General features: G+C 34.7%; 3 protein-coding genes across 3 annotated transcripts; all 3 read left to right on the top strand.

Moving 5' to 3' along the window:
* Positions 1–164: 164 nt before the first annotated feature.
* TRIADDRAFT_32362 (uncharacterized protein) lies at positions 165–1,811 on the top strand (the record flags this gene model as incomplete). The annotated part of the gene is made up of 4 exons (XM_002117291.1): positions 165–503; positions 564–1,049; positions 1,218–1,403; positions 1,626–1,811. Coding segments are annotated over 4 exons (1,197 nt in total), but the record flags the coding sequence as incomplete, so codon positions are not given.
* A 5,668-nt stretch (positions 1,812–7,479) lies between these two features.
* TRIADDRAFT_32380 (uncharacterized protein) lies at positions 7,480–10,706 on the top strand (the record flags this gene model as incomplete). Its single annotated transcript, XM_002117292.1, has 5 exons — positions 7,480–7,821; positions 8,706–8,922; positions 9,084–9,943; positions 10,121–10,297; positions 10,521–10,706. Coding segments are annotated over 5 exons (1,782 nt in total), but the record flags the coding sequence as incomplete, so codon positions are not given.
* Positions 10,707–16,200: 5,494 nt separating this feature from the next.
* TRIADDRAFT_64349 (uncharacterized protein) lies at positions 16,201–21,880 on the top strand (the record flags this gene model as incomplete). Its single annotated transcript, XM_002117293.1, has 8 exons — positions 16,201–16,599; positions 17,602–17,958; positions 18,231–18,296; positions 18,747–18,963; positions 19,119–19,981; positions 20,145–20,330; positions 20,981–21,104; positions 21,692–21,880. 8 exons carry the CDS (start codon positions 16,201–16,203, stop codon positions 21,844–21,846), a joined length of 2,367 nt encoding a protein of 788 aa, XP_002117329.1. The 3' UTR covers positions 21,847–21,880.
* Positions 21,881–23,529: the final 1,649 nt, after the last annotated feature.

The raw sequence follows: 23,529 nt of genomic DNA on the forward strand, positions 1-23,529 counted from the left end.
TACAGGCATTAATCTCGCTATAAAGCTGGTAAGTCTAGTCTCTTCAGTGATATTAATGATAGCTAAGGATTGAATAATCTTAATTATGGCAAAATTATGTTTTAAACGATAAAATACTTACAGTATTACAACCTACTGCCTCTTTGAAGAAATTACTTTAATGAGTATCTTCTATCTATTACATTCTAGGTATTGCCTATGTTTCAACTATGTGTTTATCTAACTCAGTTGGTGTAGTCGAGAACTCAATGAATTTGGAAGTTGTAGCTGCAATTATGGCGCATGAAATGGGCCATAATTTTGGCATGAATCATGATACGGGCAGAACCTGTTCCTGCCCTTATAAACCAACTGGAGCTACAATATGTATTATGGCAGCGACGTTACGTTCGCCTTACCCGCAATCATTCTCTAGCTGTAGCGTCGCAGACTTGAATAAAAATTTAAATGAAGGACTCGGATCATGTCTGTTTAACGCTCCTACAAAATTATACACAAATCCAGTTTGTGGAAATGGTTTTAGAGAATCGGGCGAGGAATGTGACTGTGGAAGCGTAACACAGTGTCAGGATCCTTGTTGCAATGCAGCAACATGTAAACTGCAATCATTTGCTGAATGCGCCTCCGGATCGTGCTGTGCAAATTGTAAATTCAAGGCTAGATCAACGTTATGTCGCAATGTTACGAATGATTGTGATTTACCAGAATACTGTAGTGGAACATCAGCAGATTGTCCTGTTAATGTCGTCAAGCAATCATCCCTTACATGTGGTAATAGTACCGGTTATTGCTATAATGGAGCATGCGTTACTATCGACGCACAATGTCAAACATTATGGGGTCCTACTGGAAAGAAGGCTCCTCAGCTCTGTTGGGATAGACTCAATGTTGCTGGAAATAAATATGGCTTTTGTAAGAAAACTAGTGCTGGACAGTTTATCGGTTGCACCGCTAGCAATGTTCAATGTGGTAAACTTCATTGCGATACACAAGCCAGTAAGCCCGCGATCGGTAGTACCTGGAGTTCTGCAACAGCTACATTTACTCAGGTAAGATCGCCTACTTAATGCTACTCGGCAAGTATTACCTCATATACAAATATCGTTAGCTAGGTACTATAACTTGCACCATGATTACATTAGTTTGACCTTAATGTTAACGTTATCTCTGCAAATACTAAATCTCTATTCGGATTTACTAATTCTATTATTATAAAGGGTGGAAAGCAAACTATTTGCAGGAGCGCTTCTGTAGACTTAGGCTCGGACATCCCCGATCCAGGGATTGTATTGGACGGAACAAAATGTGGAGATAAAAAAATTTGTTTCGATAACGAATGCCGTGATATTTCTAATGTTATTAACGTTAAACAGTGTAACCCTGTTGATTGCTCTAATCACGGAGTAAGTAAAAATAATCTAAATTAATCATATTATAATCAGATAATATTCTAAAAATGAAAATAAACAGAGAAAGATAATGATATTAGTTCAGTTCACAGTAACTTTACTGCATTATTTCTGTTACTAGCTAACTGCTAACGTTGTCAATGTACTGATATCGACCATTTTCTTTACGACCAAAAATGCAGTTAGTTAAGATATTGTATGAATTCTTCGTTATAGATTTGCAATAGTAACGGAAACTGTCATTGTGATAATGGTTACGCTCCACCGTCATGTAGTCAACCAGGCAATGGAGGTAGTATTGATAGTCATGGCCATAGCACTGTACCGACTGCAACTCCAGGTAAGATCGTTCTTAAACAATCTCATGTTTATGTTATACTTACAGCAGTATCATATAACTGATAGAGATCGATGGCTATCTTTTCCTTTTCAATACCTTATAGCTTTACTTAGTTTCAGTGATAGTTTTAGTAGTAACAATCAAAATTTCTTTCCATAATTCTGATAATAGTAACCTTATTAACGTCCCTAATTTATCCATAACGTAGTACCACGATCTGCCAGTTACTTGTTCTTGTCTAGTTTAAGTCTGATATTGACCTTCAGTAGACAATATTTTTACGACATGTTATAATCTAAATTGATGGGAACTGTATACTAAGATAGAACCTTATAAATTCAAAAATAACAATATCACACGTAAAAACGATCAAAATACAATTTCTTGATTCTTCTGCACTAACAGCCACCAGCCAAGCAACTACAAAATTACCCAACACAACTCCAACACAAACTCCGACTTCAGTCGCTACAACTCCAACTCCGACTTCAGTAGCTACAACTCAAACTCCGACTTTAGGAGCTACAACTCCAGCGCCTGCAACTTCGAACTTAGTAACTACCGGTAGGTCTAAATATGTCTCTAGCTATCTCGAGCATAGAACTAGAATGTTAGTCATTTTTAATAGAACTCTTTTATTGTAGTATTTTATCTTTAGGCAGTTTTATAGATAAACACCCGTATAGCTTCGACTAGGAGATAATGCCTTTAATTGTATTGCTTGAATTTAATTTTACAGTATTACTTGTATAACTTATGTAAATCAAATTTTTACCACCACTAACCGTATCTAATTGCTTTTTCTATATATCTTTTTTCACATTATCATACTAGCATCAACAACTTCAGTCACATCTACTATGAATGGAACTACGAACAGTACTAATAGTCCAAATGCTACAGTATCTACAGGAACAGTAGATAATCAAATTTCTGGCGCTTTAGGAAACAACTATAACATTCTATATATCTTGTTACTTGTAAAGATTGCTTTTTGGCATTCTTAAACGATTTTTCTAACACTAACTGTGTTCGGTTTATCTATAACATACGATTTATTTGTCAAAAACATAGCAAATGTTTATTTTCGATTTTTAGGTAATTTATTGCAATTGCTTTACCGTGAGGGATTATTATTACACTGTCATCATTTAATCATCGCTTAATTAGAAATTTATCCGTATTCGTGTTATACAGTAATCATTTTACTTCATCAAGGAAATTTTGTAATATTCATTTCGTTTCATATCAATATGCTAACTACTAACCGCTGATTACATATCGTTAATTTCGTAAGAAAAAGCTTAAAAATACATATTTATTTGCATGCTTATCATTTAATAAAATTATTGTCGCTTGTTTTCTTCACTACGAGAAATATTTAGTAAATGCAGTATGTTATTCATTAAATATTTACCGCGGTTTAGTTCCAGAAACAATCAAATACGAGAAAACATTACATCTGCACATAAGAATATCGAATTTCACCTAGATAAAGGCGATAATATCCACCTACTACTGAAAGTAACATCTAGTCGTCCCTGCAAATTCAGCCAAGAATTGAATGTCGTTTCGTTAAATTATTTAGCCTGAAATACAAACTATATCATTAATGAAAAACTATTAAGATTAAATTTAAAGAAAGCTGTAAAATTCTGCTGCTGACCTATAAACTTAACTAATTTTCTATACTTCATTATTTTAATATACTGCATAGTGAAACGTAGAAGATTAAGCTTAGAAAATGATAAGAAATTTATGATCACGTTAAATATTATAGAAATACGTCATTAGCCTAAAATTAAAACTTACAAGATCAGAGAATTGCATTTGACAAAAATTTTAAAGCTCATCCAAGTTTACGCGTGTTAGAACTTCCCTCTCTTACCAACGATACTGCATATTCGTTGCGTTGCTGACGAATTATGGCTCTTAATGTTATTTTTTAACCATACAAATCTGTAAGGGTTCTAGTTACTATTAACCTAACATTACAAATTTCCTATTATATTTTACGATTTTATTCGAGTATGAGGTTGAGAACGCTATCAGCTGATAGTAAAACAGCAGTAACCGTGCTTCTAAAGTTGCGTAGCTCATGCAGTAACACTGTACTGTACTTTAACTGTCTTAAAGCTAAAGCAATACGACTACTATAACTGAACCATTTTAAGAACTTTTAACAAGTTATAAAATTTGTTTTATACTAGGACAGTTGTAGCAGCATAGAGAATACACTGTATACTTTACAGTATATACCAAATAGATTGAAATAAGCCTTTACCTTGAAACTGGCTTTAACTGCAAAATGATAGCTCGTTATTGTGGCCTATCGTCTATATTGCTAACTGAAAAATTGCAAACTTCGATTATCGACATGAATTTTAGGCGAAATTATTCCATTCCATTAACCCTTTAACGTCGCATAAATTTTGTAATCTATTATGATCAACAACAGTATATCAAGTTAAGCTCATAACAAAAATAAATCAAATTGCTTCTGAAAATCTACCAAATACAATTCTGTTGAAGTAAAGGCAACATATCAATGTTGAACGACTTGGATCGATTTTATCACTTCTGGGAATAAAAGAAATTGATTCTAATTAAATTGATCTTAGCATTATCATTACGTGTGAATGATTATATTCGTATTATAATTATAATTTATTCTTAGTTATTATCTGCTATACCAGCCCCGCATTGTATCCAGTAAAAGAGAATGGATTGAAATCATAAACCATCATTGCTTATAGGCTAGTCAAAGTACTAGTAAATAATCACGATTAATTAGGTTGTATAAAATAGTTAACGAAATAATATCTAGTCCTTAAAAAATATACTAATCCTCTTCGTCTGAATATTTTTATTAGCCCAAAATTCAATTAATTGATAGACATTTAAATAAATTAAAGGAAGTCTGCCATTCTCAAAAGCAATTAGACCCACCACTGTTATTCAATTCACGTCAAATTCTTACCCAAAATGTATTTATATTTTACAGAACAATAGCATTCATTTAGATGCTGACAGAGATATCAACATAAAGGTATGACTATCGAAACAATTTAAACCGCAAATTAAGAAGTCTACGTATGTCTCATCTGTACTGACATAAATGAACACTTGGAGGTGTGTTTTTAAATAATATTGCAACTGGATTGAACGAGACTCGGATTCTAGCTAAGATAATTTTAAAATTATAGATTTATCAAAAAATCTTCCTAATTATACACTCCTCGATAAGAAGATTTTTAAAGCATAACGTTCTCACTCCGATATTAAGAAGCTATTGACAACGAAAATATTGCTTCCTGTACATGCAATAATTTAAAATATACAGTCAGTACGTATGGTTATCATAAAAATCGATCATATTCTATAGTACGTAGAGTTGCTTACTATAAAATTACTTACTTCCATAAGAGTACTGTACAGCATGCCATTATTCTATCAAAGTAATCAAAATACAGTACCAAGGACTACTAATACTAATAGTGCTCTACTATAAAGCTGACTTAGAAAGTAAACACTTTCGTAAGATCTATTTATGAGTACAAATGAACAAAAATTCTATTTTAGTGCACCTACATGTAGTAAAGCATCCCATACATCAAAATATTATATCAAGGACAACAATTTTTATTGAAGTAATCTAATCGCTTCGCCTATACGGACATGAATCAGTGATATAAACAGTCCTATCGAAAACTTATCCGTATCATCTAGATCTTGAAGTGTTGGTAAAAATTGATCATAACAATACTGCTTCGAGATTTATTCAATTATAACAATATTATTAAACTAATAACGTATATATATGATGTAAATCAGCAGCTTTATTGCTTTTTCATCCAATGCTTTGTTCCGGCGTAATTCCGTCGCTATAGAATAGTTCAATGACCTGACTCTCTGCAAGTAAATAATACCCTTTCGAGTTGTTTGCTTCTATCTTTTGTGTTCTCTTTCTATCTTTTATTTGACGCTTTGGCGAATAAAAATAATCGCAGACTCAGCCTACAAGTACCGTAATAATTGCCTTAAGCATTAATTCCTGCAATGCGTGTTCTTATCGTACTATATTCGGGTAGTGCCCCTCAACACTTTGCATTACTGTTTGATCTTTAATTCTTCTAGGATAATTAAAAGCTATAATCAGGTTGTCAAACGATTACTTGCCTTGATTGTATACATTCGTTATACGTGCCATTACTGAGATCGCAAGGGAAAATTGGGTGCAAGTGCATTCAACACGCCATAGGTAGGATAAAATTATCTTGTGTAATATATCCTGTGATTTTAAAGTATACAAAAGATCGTAATCAGCTTACTCGTAAACAGATATTCGTGTGTTTGTTTGAAATTTACTTCTACACAATTTAAGCAATGATACAAGTAGCCGAGTTTTCTGTTGAAAAATAGACTAGAAATACAACGTCCTCCCTAATTTTTTAATAAAACCCAGATTCCAGAATCAGTTTCTATTTAGAATTGAATTATTCGATATGAATTGTTCATTTAACTGCATATGTATAGACAGACTAAACGATAAAATGTATCTATGTTTAGCGTACTAGGATTAGCGATGGTCACTCTAGGAAGCAGTAAAACACGGAGCAAGAGCTATTCTCGCTGGCTAACTGTTGCTTTGTCCTTGATATTGTTAAATACTCTGACCGACGCTAACTTAACCAAGGAACAAAAACAGCAACTACCTCATGGACTTCGTAGTTATCATTTATTTAAACCCGAAATAACTATTAAAGGAGAAAAATATCAGTGGCCAATTGTATCGTCAACTGCATCAGTCGATATAAATCTAAATGGTGAAAAGCTAACGTTAGATTTACAGCGTAACGATGGACTAGTCGATCGCTATTTTCATCATACCTATCAAGTTAATGGTCAAATGCGTCGCCAACGAGGCTTAACACAACCATTTTGCTACTATCACGGTCGAATTCGCCAAACTGCAAACGCTAAGGTAAGGCTAATGACCTTGACTGTAACTGTATAAGCAGCACGCCACAATTACTAATGTCTATAACTCAACTAAATATCCAGTTCATGGATTACCATTAAAGTAACTATTTTACAAGTTACAAACCTACAGAAAGTAACATATTAAACTTTTATGATACTTCACATTCATATTACGGTTTATGGATATAGTTACAGTATCCTTAAAAGAAAATAATAAAAGTAAGAATCGAAAATTTCTTTATAAAAGGGAAGATATCTCCATCCATCTTCCCTTAAATTAAATCGTATAAAAATTAACCAATCACTCTCATATAGTTTCGCCCATAATACAAATAGGTTACCTGTAATACAATAACATAAATGTACCGTAATTCAATAGCGGATAATACATCGGCTTCACCAGATTGAACAATGTACATAATGCGTTAGATATTGTCTTACATGAATATTAATAAAACTCATTTTTTTGCAGCTCATGAGTCGTATGATTGAGTTAAAGAAGTCTTTACTTAAAAACTCGCTATTGTAGACGTAGAAATCATTTTGCTATCAACGATTACATTTTTACGAGTTAAACCTTAGTCCTAAGCTGTAATTATCATGATAACTAGCTCATAGTATTGCACTATTCGATTAAGATATATTGTGTATTCGTATGATAATTAATCTTATACACTTAATAGACTAATGGACTAATTTGTTTGCCATCTATCGCCGTTATCGTTAAATTAGGATTCACTAGATAACGTGGCTGTCGCCGCTTGTCGCGGTATTAAAGGAAGATTTCACTATCGTGGTCATGATTACGCTATAATGCCTCTCGACGATCAACTGCACGCTACCTATCGTATCAAAGATCTAGAAGATCAAAGTAGTAATCACCTTAAGGAATATCACTGTGCTAGTGAAATCCCAGAATTAAATCCGAAAGTTGAGAAATTGCTTGAAGATAGAAAAGTATTACATCTACGTCGTCGGCGCAATGTTATCAATGAAACCAAGTATGTCGAATTAGTATTAGTAAACGATAAGCGATCATTCGATCTCTTAAATGGCAATTTAACCGCTATAGAAAGTCATTCTATTCAGGTTAGTGCATAAAATCAATATTTGATATTAATTAATAATTGCCTAACTCCGTACAATCTCATAATTTTCATTACAATTTTACCTGTTACGCTCACTAAACAACCGCCACACGGTAATGCACTGTGATGTATAGGTATAAGTTAATGAAGTAGTTACTATCGTACACAGAACGTATGTTGTACAACATTCATGGTAATATTACAATTTTCGCGACTACTGTACTTATTCGAGCATTTATTCAATAGTGGGCCAGCTTCGCAAAAGGGATTGTCCTATCAGGCGTGATTAACATAACGCCGCATAAATAATGAGCGTTAATCACTAAACAATAGTAAAATTCTATACAATAAATGTACATTATATCGATTGATTATAGCGCTAACAAGCACTACAATAACTACTAATTAAAATTAATAAAATCACTCTATGTTGCAGTATGTTGATATATTCATTACATATGGTAGGAAAAGTAATTTGAATTTTTACACGTTTCGTGTCTTGTAAACTAGTTCGATACCCTGTAAGTGCCAAACTATACAATATTTTAGACATCTTCTGTAAAGTAGCAGCATAATTAGGTTTTGGTAGGGTATAATTTGAGATTGTCCAACAACAAGGTAGAGCCTATTATGGTTAAGGAATGTAGTCACAGAGCAACTATCAATGGCAATTACTACAAATCGCATGTTATCTTTCGCAGTGTTAAGATATTATTTTCATATTCGCAAAGAGTCATGATAAACCAGCTCTTCTATCAAGTGTACCATAAAATATAGAGTATCTATCGTAATAGAAACTATGATTATTGTGAACATCTGTTGGTTTCCAGTAGCCTTTAAAAATAGATTGTAAGAATGTGACAGCTCTATTTTGCATAAACCTAGGTCGCTAATAACGTCGATTTAAGATATAAGTCAATCAACATACGCGTTGCTCTGATGAGTTTAGTTACGTGGTCCCAAGCTGATCAAATGCTGGTTACAACAGATGGCTCTGCTACTTTAACTAGGTTCGCTAATTACTCAAATTTGGTTTTGAAGAAATCAAATCCGTATGACAACGCACAATTACTTACAGGCATTAATCTCGCTAATAAAGCTGGTAAGTCTAGTCTCTTCAGTGATATTAATGATAGCTAAGGATTAAATAATCTTAATTATGGCAAAATTATGTTTTAAACGATAAAATACTTACAGTATTACAACCTACTGCCTCTTTGAAGAAATTACTTTAATGAGTATCTTCTATCTATTACAATCTAGGTATTGCCTATGTTTCAACTATGTGTTTATCTAACTCAGTTGGTGTAGTCGAGAACTCAATGAATTTGGAAGTTGTAGCTGCAATTATGGCGCATGAAATGGGCCATAATTTTGGCATGAATCATGATACGGGCAGAACCTGTTCCTGCCCTTATAAACCAACTGGAGCTACAATATGTATTATGGCAGCGACGTTACGTTCGCCTTACCCGCAATCATTCTCTAGCTGTAGCGTCGCAGACTTGAATAAAAATTTAAATGAAGGACTCGGATCATGTCTGTTTAACGCTCCTACAAAATTATACACAAATCCAGTTTGTGGAAATGGTTTTAGAGAATCGGGCGAGGAATGTGACTGCGGAAGCGTAGCACAGTGTCAGGATCCTTGTTGCAATGCAGCAACATGTAAACTGCAATCGTTTGCTGAATGCGCCTCCGGATCGTGCTGTGCAAATTGTAAATTCAAGGCTAGATCAACGCTATGCCGCAATGTTACGAATGATTGTGATTTACCAGAATACTGTAGTGGAACATCAGCAGATTGTCCTGTTAATGTCGTCAAGCAATCATCGCTTACATGTGGTAATGGTGCCGGTTATTGCTATAATGGAGCATGCGTTACTATCGACGCACAATGTCAAACATTATGGGGTTCCACTGGAAAGAAGGCTCCTCAGCTCTGTTGGGATAGACTCAATGTTGCTGGAAATAAATATGGCTTTTGTAAGAAAACTAGTGCTGGACAGTTTATCGGTTGCACCGCAAGCAATGTTCAATGTGGTAAACTTCATTGCGATACACAAGCCAGTAAGCCCGCGATCGGTAGTACCTGGAGTTCTGCAACAGTTACATTTACTCAGGTAAGATCGCCTACTTAATGCTACTCGGCAAGTATTACCTCATATACAAATATCGTTAGCTAGGTACTATAACTTGCGCCATGATTACATTAGTTTGACCTTAATGTTAACGTTACCTCTGCAAATACTAAATCTCTATTCGGATTTACTAATTCTATTATTATAAAGGGTGGACAGCAAACTATTTGCAAGAGCGCTTCTGTAGACTTAGGCTCGGACATCCCCGATCCAGGGATTGTATTGGACGGAACAAAATGTGGAGATAAAAAAATTTGTTTCGATAACGAATGCCGAAATATTTCTTCCGTCATCAACGTTAAACAGTGTAACCCTGTTGATTGCTCTAATCACGGAGTAAGTAAAAAATAATCTAAATTAATCATATTATAATCAGATAATATTCTAAAAATGAAAATGAACAGAGAAAGATAATGATATTACTTCAGTTCACAGTAACTCAGCTGCATTATTTCTGATACTAGCTGACAGCTAACGTTGTCAATGTACTGATATCGACCATTTTCTTTACGACCAAAAATGCAGTTAGTTAAGATATTGTATGAATTCTTCGTTATAGATTTGCAATAGTAACGGAAACTGTCATTGTGATAATGGTTACGCTCCACCGTCATGTAGTCAACCAGGCAATGGAGGCAGTATTGATAGTCATGGCCATAGCACTGTACCGACTGCAACTCTAGGTAAGATCGTTCTTAAACAATCTCATGTTTATGTTATACTTACAGCAGTATCATATAACTGATAGAGATCGATGGCTATCTTTTCCTTTTCAATACCTTATAGCTTTACTTAGTTTCAGTGATAGTTTTAGTAGTAACAATCAAAATTTCTTTCCATAATTCTGATAATAGTAACCTTATTAACGTCCCTAATTTATCCATAACGTAGTACCACGATCTGCCAGTTACTTGTTCTTGTCTAGTTTAAGTCTGATATTGACCTTCAGTAGACAATATTTTTACGACATATTACAATCTAAATTGATGGCAACTGTATACCAAGATAGAACCTTATAAATTCAAAAAAATAACAATATCACACGTAAAAGCGATCAAAATACAATTTCTTGATTCTTCTGCACTAACAGCCACCAGCCAAGCAACTACAAAATTACCCAACACAACTCCAACACAAACTCCGACTTCAGTCGCTACAACTCCAACTCCGACTTCAGTAGCTACAACTCAAACTCCGACTTTAGGAGCTACAACTCAAGCTACAACTCAAGCTACAACTCAAGCTACAACTCAAGCTACGACTCAAGCTACAACTCAAGCTACAACTCAAGCTACAACTCAAGCTACAACTCAAGCTACAACTCAAGCTACAACTCAAGCTACGACTCAAGCTACAACTCAAGCTACAACTCAAGCTACAACTCAAGCTACGACTCAAGCTACGACTCAAGCTACGACTCAAGCTACGACTCAAGCTACGACTCAAGCTACTACTCAAGCTACAACTCAAGCTACAACTCAAGCTACAACTCTAGCTACAACTCTAGCTACAACTCTAGCTACAACTCTAGCTACAACTCAAGCTACTACTCAAGCTACAACTCAAGCTACGACTCAAGCTACGACTCAAGCTACGACTCAAGCTACGACTCAAGCTACGACTCAAGCTACTACTCAAGCTACTACTCAAGCTACAACTCAAACTACAACTCAAGCTACTACTCAAGCTACTACTCAAGCTACAACTCAAGCTACAACTCAAGCTACAACTCTAGCTACAACTCTAGCTACAAATCAAACTCCGACTTCAGGAGCTACAACTCAAACTACGACATCAGGAGCTTCTACTCAAACTTCGACTTCAGGAGCTACAACTCAAACTACGGCCTCAGAGGCTACAACTCAAACTACGACTTTAGGAGCTACAGCTCAAGCTACAACTCAAGCTTCGACTTCAGAAGCTACAACTCAAACTCCACTTCAGGAACTACAACTCAAACTACGACCTCAGGAGCTACAACTCAAACTCCGACTTCCGGAGCTACAACCCAAACTTTGACTTCAGGAGCTACAACTCAAGCTCCAACTTTGGGAACTACAACTCAAACTACGACCTCAGGAGCTACAACTCAAACTCCGACTTCTGGAGCCACAACTCAAACTTCGACTCCAGGAGCTACAACTCAAACTCTGACTTCTGGAGCCACAACTCAAACTTCAACTCCAGGAGCTACAACTCCAGCGCCTGCAACTTCGAACTCAGCAACTACGGGTAGGTCTAAGTAACTGTTTCTAGCTGTCTCCAGAATAGAACTAGAATGTTAGTCATAGTATTCTTTTATTGTAGTATTTTATCTTTAGACAGTTTTATACGAGTATATAAAACATTCGCGCTGCTTAGAGTAGGAGATTATATCCTTAATTGTATTGCTTGAATTTAATTTTACAGTATTACTTGTATAACTTATGTAAATCAAATTTTTTCTACCAGTAACTGTATCTAATTGCTTTTTCTATATATCTTTTTTCACATTATCATACTAGCATCAACAACTTCAGTCACATCTACTATGAATGGAACTACGAACAGTACTAATAGTCCAAATGCTACAGTATCTACAGGAACAGTAGATAATCAAATTTCTGGCGCTTTAGGAAACAACTATAACATTCTATATATCTTGTTACTTGTAAAGATTGCTTTTTGGCATTCTTAAACGATTTCTCTAACACTAACTGTGTTCGGTTTATCTATAACATACGATTTATTTGTCAAAAACATAGCAAATGTTTATTTTCGATTTTTAGGTAATTTATTGCAATTGCTTTACCGTCAGGGATTATTATTACACTGTCATCATTTAATCATCGCTTAATTAGAAATTTATCCGTATTCGCCTTATACAGTAATCATTTTACTTCATCAAGGAAATTTTGTAATATTCATTTCGTTTCATATCAATATGTTAACTACTAACCGCTGATTACATATCGTTGATTTCGTAAGAAAAAGCTTAAAATACATATTTATTTGCATGCTTATCATTTAATAAAATGATTGTCGCTTGTCTTCTTCACTACGAGAAATATTTAATAAATGCAGTATGTTATTCATTTAATATTTACCGCGGTTTAGTTCCAGAAACAATCAAATACGAGAAAACATTACATCTGCACATAAGAATATCGAATTTCACCTAGATAAAGGCGATAATATCCACCTACTACTGAAAGTAACATCTAGTCGTCCCTGCAAATTCAGCCAAGAATTGAAGGTCGTTTGGTTTAATTATTTAGCCTGAAATACAATCTATATCATTAATGAAAAACTATTAAGATTAAATTTAAAGAAAGCTGTAAAATTCTGCTGCTGACCTATAAACTTAACTAATTTTCTATACTTCATTATTTTAATATACTGCTTAGTGAAACGTAGAAGATTAAGCTTAGAAAATGATAAGAAATTTATGATCACGTTAAATATTATAGAAATACGTGATTAGCCTTAAATTAAAACTTACAAGATCAGAGAATTGCATTTAACAAAAATTTTAAAGCTCATCCAAGTTTACGCGTGTTAGAACTCCCCTCTCCTACCGACGATACTGCATACTATACAGTGCACACAGTATACTGCATATTCTTCGCATTGCTGACGAATTAAGACTCATAGCTTTATTTATTTAGCCTTATAAATATGTGAGGGTTTTAGTTATTATTAAGCTAGCTTCGTGAATTTCCCATTATTTACACGATTATATTCAGGCGAGAAGGTGGGAATATTATCAACTGCAGGTAGAATAGCAGTAACCGTGCTTGCAAAGTTGTTGCATCGCTCATACAGTAGCTTTGTACTGTACTTTAACTGTCGTAAAGCTAAAGCAATGTGACTACTGCTACTGAATGCAAGATGCTTCTGTACCATTTCTAGATCTTTTGAAAAATTGTAAAAATCTGTCTTGTACTAGACAGTGGACGCTTGCAGTAGTATAGAGTCTATATGCAAGATAGATTGACGTACAACTTTTACCTTGAAAATAGGTTCCGTAGTAGAGGTAACATATCAATATGAAACCATTCGGATCAATTTTATCTCGTCTGAGAATAAAAGAAATTGATACTAATTAAATTGATCTTAGAACTATCATTATGTGTGATTGATCATATTCAAATTATAATTTACGCTACGTTTTTATCTAATATACCAGTTCCGCTGTGTATCTAGTAAAAGAGAATAGTTTGATACTGTAAACTATCATTATTTATTGGCTAATCAAAATACTGGTAAAAGATCGCGAGCAGTTAATTTATATGAAATGGCTAACGAAATAATGTCTAGTCTTAAAAAGTTACTGTAAACTGATCCTCTTCATCTAGATATTTTTATTAAGCTGACTTAGAATTCAATTAATTGATAGATATTTAATCAAATTATCGCGAAATACTTGAAGCAAAAGTCTGTCACTCTCAAAAGTAATTAGACACACCTACTGTTATTCCGTACTAATTAAATCTTTATTATATTAACCCAAACATGTTTACATTTTACAGTACGATAGCATTCGTTCTTATGCCTGCCATTCTCATAAATAATTAGATACATCCACTGTATCAACTCATGCTAATCAAATTTTTTTTAACCAAAAATATGTTTACATTTTACAGTACGATAGCATTCGTTTTCCTGCCTGTCATTCTCGTAAGTAATTAGATACATCCACTGTTTCAACTTATGCTAATTAAATTTTTTTAACCGAAATGTGTTTACATTTTACAGTACGATAGCATTCATTCTGAAACTGACAGAGATTTTGGCTTGAGACACGCCGATCATAGCAGTTTGAACCGAAAATAAAGAGGCTTACCTATGTTTCATCTTGACTGACATAGATGAAAGCTTGGAGGTGTATTATTCAAACAAGTTCTCGAATGTCTCAAGCAAGTTGAACGAGACTCGTATTGTAGCAAGGACAATTTTAAAATTAACGATTAATCAGAAGAATCCTTTAAAATTATACAAATGCTCAATAAGAAGATTCTTGTTGCATATAATGTTTTATCTCGAGTTGCTTACATTCATAATACTACAATATTGCATGTCATTATTCCATCAACGTGATCAAAATATGGTACCAGGGACTACTAAATACTAATGGTACTCTATTATAAAGCTGGCTTGAAAAGTAAAACTCTTGCGTAAAATCTATTTATGAGTAAAGTTAAATAGAATCCTTTTCCAGAATCCTATTTTAGTTAAGCATCGCATACTGCAGAATTTTATCGAAAGGATAACATCTTTATGGAAGCAGTCTAATCGTTGCACTTCTACAGGAATCAGTGATATCAACAGTCTCATCGAAAATTTATCCGTATCATCCAGATCTTGAGCTGTTAGTCAAAATATCATAACAACAACATTGCTTAGACATTTTATTCAATTATAACAATAATATTTAACTAATAACATATATATATATATAATATACATAATATGTAAATCAGCAGCTTTAAAGGTTATTTCATCCAATGATTTGTTTTGGTGTACTTCCGTCGCTATAGTTCAATCACTTGATTTTCAGAATGGCAAATAAATAATAGATACGCGCACTTTCGAGTGGTTTGCTCCTATCTTTTATGTTATCTTTCAATCTTTTATTTGACGCTTGAGCAAATAAGAAAGGTCGCAGATTCATACTAGGGGTGATTTCATACTACAAGTAATAATTGCCTTAAGCATCAATTCCTGTGATTGTACACTTATCGCACTATTTTCCGGTAGTGCTTTCAACACCTTGTATTACTATTTGATCATATGATTTTTCTGAGATAATTAAAAGCTACAATCGGTTTCTTAAACGATTACTTGCTTTGGTAAGATTCATCCGTTACACGTAGCATTACCGCGATCGCAACAGAAAACTAGGTACAAGCACATTCAATACACGGTAGGTAAGATAAAATTATTCGGTAGATTATATCCTATAATTTTAAAGCATGGATAAGGTTACAATCAATCTACTTGAATACAGATTCTCGTGTGTGTTTGTTCAAAATTTACTTCGACATAATCTTAGCAACGATACAAGTGGCGGAGTTTTCAGTTGAGAAGTACACGAAGTCTAGAAATAGAATGTCCTCCGTACTTTTCCAATAAACTTAGATTCTAGAATCAGTTTCTATGTAGAATTAAATTATTCGGCATGAGTTGATCATTTAGCGGCATATGTATAGACAGCCTGAAACAATAAATATTTCTATATTAATATACTAGAATTAGCGATGATCACGCTGGGAAGTAGTAAAATAAAGAGCAAGTGCTATTCTCTCTGGCTAACTTTTATTTTGTCCCTGATATCACTGAGTATCCTAACCGGTGCTAACTTAACCAAGGAACAAAAACAGCAACTACCTCATGGACTTCGTAGTTATCACTTATTTAAACCCGAAGTAACTATTAATGGAGGAAAATATCAGTGGCCAATTGTATCGCCAAATGCATCAGTCGATATAAATCTAAATGGTGAAAAACTAACGCTAGATTTACAACGTAATGATGGATTAGTCGACCACCATTTTCACCATACCTATCAAGTTACAGGCCAAATGCGTCGCCAACGAGGCTTAACACAACCATTTTGCTACTATCATGGACAAATTCGCCAAACCGCAAAAGCTAAGGTAAGGCCAATGACCTTGACTATGACTATAAAATCAGCACGCCATATAATTACTAATGTCTGTAACTCAACTAAATATCCAGTTCATGGATTACCATTAAAGTGATCATTTTATATAAGATTCGCAGCTACAGAACATATAAAATATTAAACTTTTATGATACTTCACATTCATATTACGATTCGCCGATATAATTATTGTATCGCTCAAAGAAAATACTAAAAGCATGAATCGAAAATTTCTTAAAAGGAGAGAAAATATCTCAATCCACTTTCCTTAAACCAAATCGTTCAAAATTAGCCGACACGTCTTGTCTTGATGCACTCATAATGTGAATAGGTTACCTGTAGTAAAATAATACCGTACATGATAGATCAATTTCATGAGGTTGCACAATACAGCAGATAGAATGCGTGCTGTATTGCCATTTGCTGTAAGAGTATCAATAATATTTATCGGGAATTTCCTCAACTGTCAATGTTTTTGACAATATGACAGTGCTGTCGATACTGTCAAAATCATTGACAGTAGAGGAAATTCCTCAATATTTATTATTTTTACGGGGCTCTTAAGTCGGAGAGTGTATCGAAAGAAGCCTTTACTAAAGACGCTGTTGTAGGCGCGGAAATCATTTTACTGTCAGCTGTTATGTATGTAAGAATACAGTAACCTGTTGTACTGCACCTAATGTGTTAGCATAAGATACGTTATTACGGCTATACTATTTAAATGCAGTAAATCCTAAATAAAAGAGACTTTTAGTAAGCTTACTAGGAGGAGTGTATCAAAGTCCCTCGTGCTAACGTTAGCGACTAAGAGTGGAAATTCAACGTCAGCGATCACACCTCTTAGTGCTGACAAGTTATTGTCATGATAACTAGATCATGGTGCTACTCCATTTAATTAGGATATAATGTGTATTCGTGTGATAATTAATCTTATACATTCAATAGACTAATGGACTCATCTGTTTACTATCTTTCGACATTATCTTTTAATTAGGATTCACTGGATCACGTTGCTGTCACCGCTTGTCGCGGTATTAAAGGAATATTTCACTATCATGGTCATGATTACGCCATAATACCTCTAGATGACCAATTACACGCTACCTATCGTATCAAAGATCAAAAAGATCAAAGTAGTAGTCATCTTAAGGAATTCCGCTGTGCTAGTAAGATTGCAAAATTAAATCCGGAAACTGAGAAATGGCTTGAAGATAGGAAAGCATTACATTTACGTCGTCGACGCGATGTTTTCACTGAAACTAAGTATGTAGAATTAGTATTAGTTAATGATAAGCGATCATTCGATTTCTTGAAAGGTAATTTAACCGTTGTGGAGACTCGTTCCATTCAGGTTAGTGTAGAAAATCAATATTTGATAGCTCACGAAATGAGATTTTCGTTAGTTATGTCGAAACAATTTCTACATATAATGAGAATTAGTCCGTGCATGTATGTGCGTTTAAGTACTTTTAGCACATACTTCTGTACAGTATTATGCCAGTACGTAAGTAAAAAATTGTACAAGTAAAAGACTCGCGAGTATGACGAGAGTTGCTGGGGTCTTTAGTCTCGCAACAATTTACGTCTTACTTGAGTTTGGTTTATACTTTATTTCAATTACAGTTAACTATGATTGCTGACAACGTGCTCGACTGCGCTGTAAAATATTGTGTTGGTCTTTCATCACAAGTACAATAATACATACAATCGCAATTACGGTTAGGGTTATAGGATGTACCTTTTTGTATGACAGTATCAAATTATGCTCTACCGAACTTTTTTACCTACTTTCCTGCACGTATGGACCACCGTAGGTGTGCTAATACATTGAGCCTTTAAGATTCGATAGCTATGGCTATTTTTGTGAGCCCTTGACCTATGAACGTGTTTGTATGATTTTGACGGCTATAGTAACTTGATCAATAGCAGTTACTACAAGTCACATATCAGCTTTCGTAGAATTGAACACATTTATTTTCATACTTGGAAAGAGTAATGATACATCCACTATTTTATCCTATCATAAAATATAGAGTGTCTATAGTAATAGCAACTATGATCATTCTGAATATCTGTTGGCTTCATTAAAAATATACTGTAGAACTGTAACAACTACTCGTATATTTTGCATAAATCTAGGTAGCTAATATCGTCGATTTAAGATATAAGTCAATCAACGTACGCGTTGCCCTGATGAGTTTAGTTACATGGAGTGAAACTGATAAAATACTGGTTACATCAAATGCCTCTGCTACTTTAAGCAGGTTCGCCAATTACTCAAATGTTGTTTTGAAGAAATCCAATCCATATGATAACGCACAACTACTTACAGGTGTTAGTCTCACTAATAAAATTGGTAAGCCTTTTCAATGACACTAGTAATAACTGCAGCTGGAATAATCTTAATCGTAGCAAAATTTATCTTTTAACGATAACAAGCTTATTACGGATCTCTGTATTTATTCAAGAAATTACTTTATTAATGAATATCTTCTATCTATTATATTCCAGGTATCGGCTATCTTTCAACTATGTGTTTACCTAATTCAGTAGGAATGGTCGAAAATACACTAAATGTGGAAGGTGTAGCTACAATCATGGCACACGAAATGGGCCATAATTTTGGCATGAATCATGATACGGGCAGAATATGTTCTTGCCCTAATATGCCAGTAGGAGTTACATCATGTATTATGGAAGCAGCATTGCATTCACCTTACCCGCAAGCATTCTCTAGCTGTAGCGTCGCAGACTTATTTAAAAGTTTATATGAAGGACTCGGATCATGTCTCTTTAATGTTCCTACAAAACTATACACAAATCCAGTTTGTGGAAATGGTTTTAAGGAATCGGGCGAGGAATGTGACTGCGGAAGCGTAAGAGAATGTAAGGATCGTTGCTGCAATGCAGCAACATGTAAACTGCAATCGTTTGCTGAATGCGCCTCCGGATCGTGCTGTGCAAATTGTAAATTCAAGGCTAGATCAACGTTATGTCGCAAAGCTACAAATGATTGTGATTTACCAGAATACTGTAGTGGAACATCAGCAGATTGTCCTGCAAATGTCGTCAAGCAATCATCGCTAACATGTGGTAATGGTGCCGGTTATTGCTACAATGGAGCTTGCCTCACTACTAACGCACAATGCCAAACCTTATGGGGCCCCACTGGAAAGACAGCTCCTCAGATCTGTTGGGATAACCTCAATAAAATGGGAAATGAAAGTGGCTTTTGTAAGAAAACCGATGCTGGACAGTTTATCGCTTGCACCGCTAGCAATGTTCAATGTGGTAAACTCCATTGTGATTCGCAAGCCATTAGGCCCGTGATTGGTAATAGCTGGAATCTTTCAATAGCTGCTTTTGTTTCTAGGGTAAGATCGTCTTCTTAATGTTACTCGGCCAGTATTACCTCTTATACGACTATCTTAAGCTAGGTGCCGTAAACTTGCGCATGATTGAATTAGTTTAACTTTAATGCTAACGTTATCTCTGCTAATACTAAATTTCTATTTGGATTGACTAATTATTATGCAGCCTGGAAAGTTAACTATATGCAAGAGCATTTCTGGGAACTTGGGATCAGACATCCCAGACCCAGGGATTGTTCTGGAAGGAACCAAATGTGGAGACAAAAAAATTTGTTTCGATAATGAATGTCGCAATATTAATTCCGTTATCAACATTAAGCAGTGCAACCCTATTGATTGCTCCAATCATGGGGTAAGTAAAACAATTTGAATTAATCATATTATAAACAGATAATGTTTTAAAATTAAAAATAAACATTCACTTCACAGTGAGTCTACTACTTTGCGTTAGCACTTTTATTAATTAACTGACGGCTGATGTGGTAAGTCTTGAGGTTGGCCAGTGATAGTTTTCATATAATGCAGCTCGCGCTTTGCTACTAGTTAATTGATTTTATTGAAGGTTGAACTGTACATGCATTAGGAGGGTAATTGAATGATCAAGTGAAGCAATGCCGAAGAGTTCTTTAGACTCTCCTTTTATAAGATTCTAGCTGGAATAGTAACGGATCGTTTTATATTATAGCAGCGTCGTACTATACAAATATTTAAGTTTACTATCTTGCTAGATACGATATAGACAAGCATTTTGACTGCGTAACATGTCGATAATTTGTAATCTATGACTATTAAAACTTATAACTTATCTATTATTTTATAATTATCAGACATGAACATTACGCTACGGTTCGGACCTAGTGTATTAGTGCAAAGATACACATATTTTAATGATTATTCGCGACAGCTAACATTATCAATGTGCTGATACGAGCGGCTACTTAGCCATTTTCTTCACGACAGAAATGAAATTAGTTAAGATATTGTATGAATTCTTCGTTATAGATTTGCAATAGTAACGGAAACTGTCACTGTGACAATGGTTACGCTCCACCATCATGTAATCAACCTGGCAACGGGGGCAGTATTGATAGCCATGACCATAATACCTTACCGACCGCAACCTCAGGTAAGATCGTTCTTAAACAATATCAAGTTATATTGTACTTACGGTAGTAGCACTTAGCTGGTAGAGATCGATGGATATCTTTATTTTTTTTAATTTCTTATAGCTTACTTGGTTTCATTGATAGTTTTAGTAGTAACAATCGAAATCCTTCTCATAATGCTAGCCAGGGTAGCCTTATGAACGTCTCCTAATCTATCCTTAACGTAGTATCATGATCAATCGGTTACTTATTCTTGTCTTGTTTTAAGTCTTACTAGTGTTGATTTTCAGTAGACAAAGTTCTTATGATACCTTATAATCTGAATTGATGTCTGCTCTATACTAGAATAGAAGCTCTTCCAATTCAAGAATAACAATGTTACACGTAAAAGTGATCAAATTACAATTTCTTAATTCCTCTGCGCAACTAGAGACAAGTTTATAAATTACAGTAAACATTCGTATGGCCCAGAGTAGATCATATCTTTAATTGTAATACTTGAATTGAATTTACAGTATTGCTTATGAACCTTATCCAAATCAAATCTTTACTTCCACTAACCGTTTCTAATTCTTATTTCTATCTATCTTTTACGCTGCCATGCTAGCACCAACATCTAGTACAACGCCAACCTCTTCAGTGAACGGAAATAGTACAATATTGACAGTAACAAAAGATCATGAAATTTCTCGTGCTATGAGAAGCAGCTATAACATTCTATTCATCGTGTTACTTGTAAAGATTGCATTTTGGCATTCTTAAATGGTTTCTCTAACATTAGTTATATTTAGTTTCTCTAAAATACATGATGTAAGTGTCAAAAAGATTGCACATGTTTATTTTTAATTTTTAGACAATTTATTGCAATTACTTTACCAATCAGGGATCATTATTATCACACTATCATCATTTAGTTCGAAATTTATCCCTTTTCGCCTTCTGCAGTAATCGTTTTACTTCATGTAATAAATAAAGCACTACCCTTAGCCGTACTCTAAATTAGTCACCCAATAATATATAATTAGTTTTACAATGTAGCGGTTAAAAGTAGTTTATTCTTCAAATCTTGCTGAATATTGCGGTAATAAAGCTCTAGACTACGCAAACTACACTTGGCTAGCTTTCAGGCACAGTTTATCGACTGCATTGTCTTCTAATGATGACAGCCTTTTATACCCTTCTTCGTAGCATGTTTGCCTAATCATTCTCCCTGATCAATTCGTCTGCAAACCTATTGTAACTTAATGTAGTCTCTAGTTTCCCTTCATTACTGATATGGGTGCTGCAAGTGGGAGACTCTTTCGCGACTGTAGGTATGATTGTCCTGCCTCCCTTTTGAGCCAATCGTACACAAGTTACTGAGGTACGCTGATTCCGCCTGCCGAGGCAATCTCACGTAACTCCTGTACTGTGCAGTTGTCGTCTCATTACAAACAGCGTCCAGTAAATTGTTGTAGGTAGTTGTCTTTTTGCACTACACAGTGCCAAGGTCAAGGACTACTAAAATAGTTCCAATTGCTTGACTATGAATGTTCCCTAAAATCAAGATTAATTTACAGTTGCAGCAATAATAGACAGCAGTCATTAATCCTTGATCATGTGAGAGTGTGGTGGGTCACTTTTCTCGTGCAGCAAATATATATTATCCAGTAGCACAACGCAATACAGTATTCTCTGAAGGTTTCTCTTCTACGATGCATTTACACTTAGTGCGACAAACTTCTCTAGTGCGGCGTGAATTCCGTATTCTGCGGCATATATGCTCTCTGTGCGGCTACGAACTTCTCTTTGGTAGTCTTTGCCTGCTTGGTACAGGATGACGACCGTAACTATAACAACGGTTGGTTGGCAACAAAGATCCCATGACGTACAGTATTTTTAGACCAGTATTTCATGGTGATTGGTTGAAAGCGACCATAGACGTCTGTTGGTTTAGCTGTACAGTACTGTATAAGTGTATATTATTATTGCTACGCTTACCAGTAACTGATGGTTTGTATTGCAATTTTCAAAGAAAGAAAATAACTCAATAATGCAGTAAAAATTGAAAAAAAACATCAAGTGCCAATTGCTTAGGGTTGTCATGATCTGTATTGGTGAAACTTGAGCCAAATTCAAAGTAAATGCCTTCAAAATTGAAAGACGTAAATAAAGGCTACACTATGTCTGAAGATCGAGTGAATACTTTTTAACCAGTACAGTATAGTACTGTACTGTACTGTACAGTGTACAGTATAAGGCTCACCACGCCCATGACATCTATGTTACGGCCAAAACCCGATGTTCGCCCAATACGCTATACGCGTATATGGATGTACAGTTCTACACTAGCCAGCGATCGTTTGATGAAAATATCTAGTAATGAATCAAGTCGTCATTGTTCATCGTTAGATTATACAGTACAATGAACGTATTGTACTGTACTATACTGTACTGTATGTGGAC

This window comes from Trichoplax adhaerens, genomic scaffold, assembly GCF_000150275.1.
Source record: "Trichoplax adhaerens TRIADscaffold_23 genomic scaffold, whole genome shotgun sequence".
Lineage (NCBI taxonomy): Eukaryota > Metazoa > Placozoa > Uniplacotomia > Trichoplacea > Trichoplacidae > Trichoplax > Trichoplax adhaerens.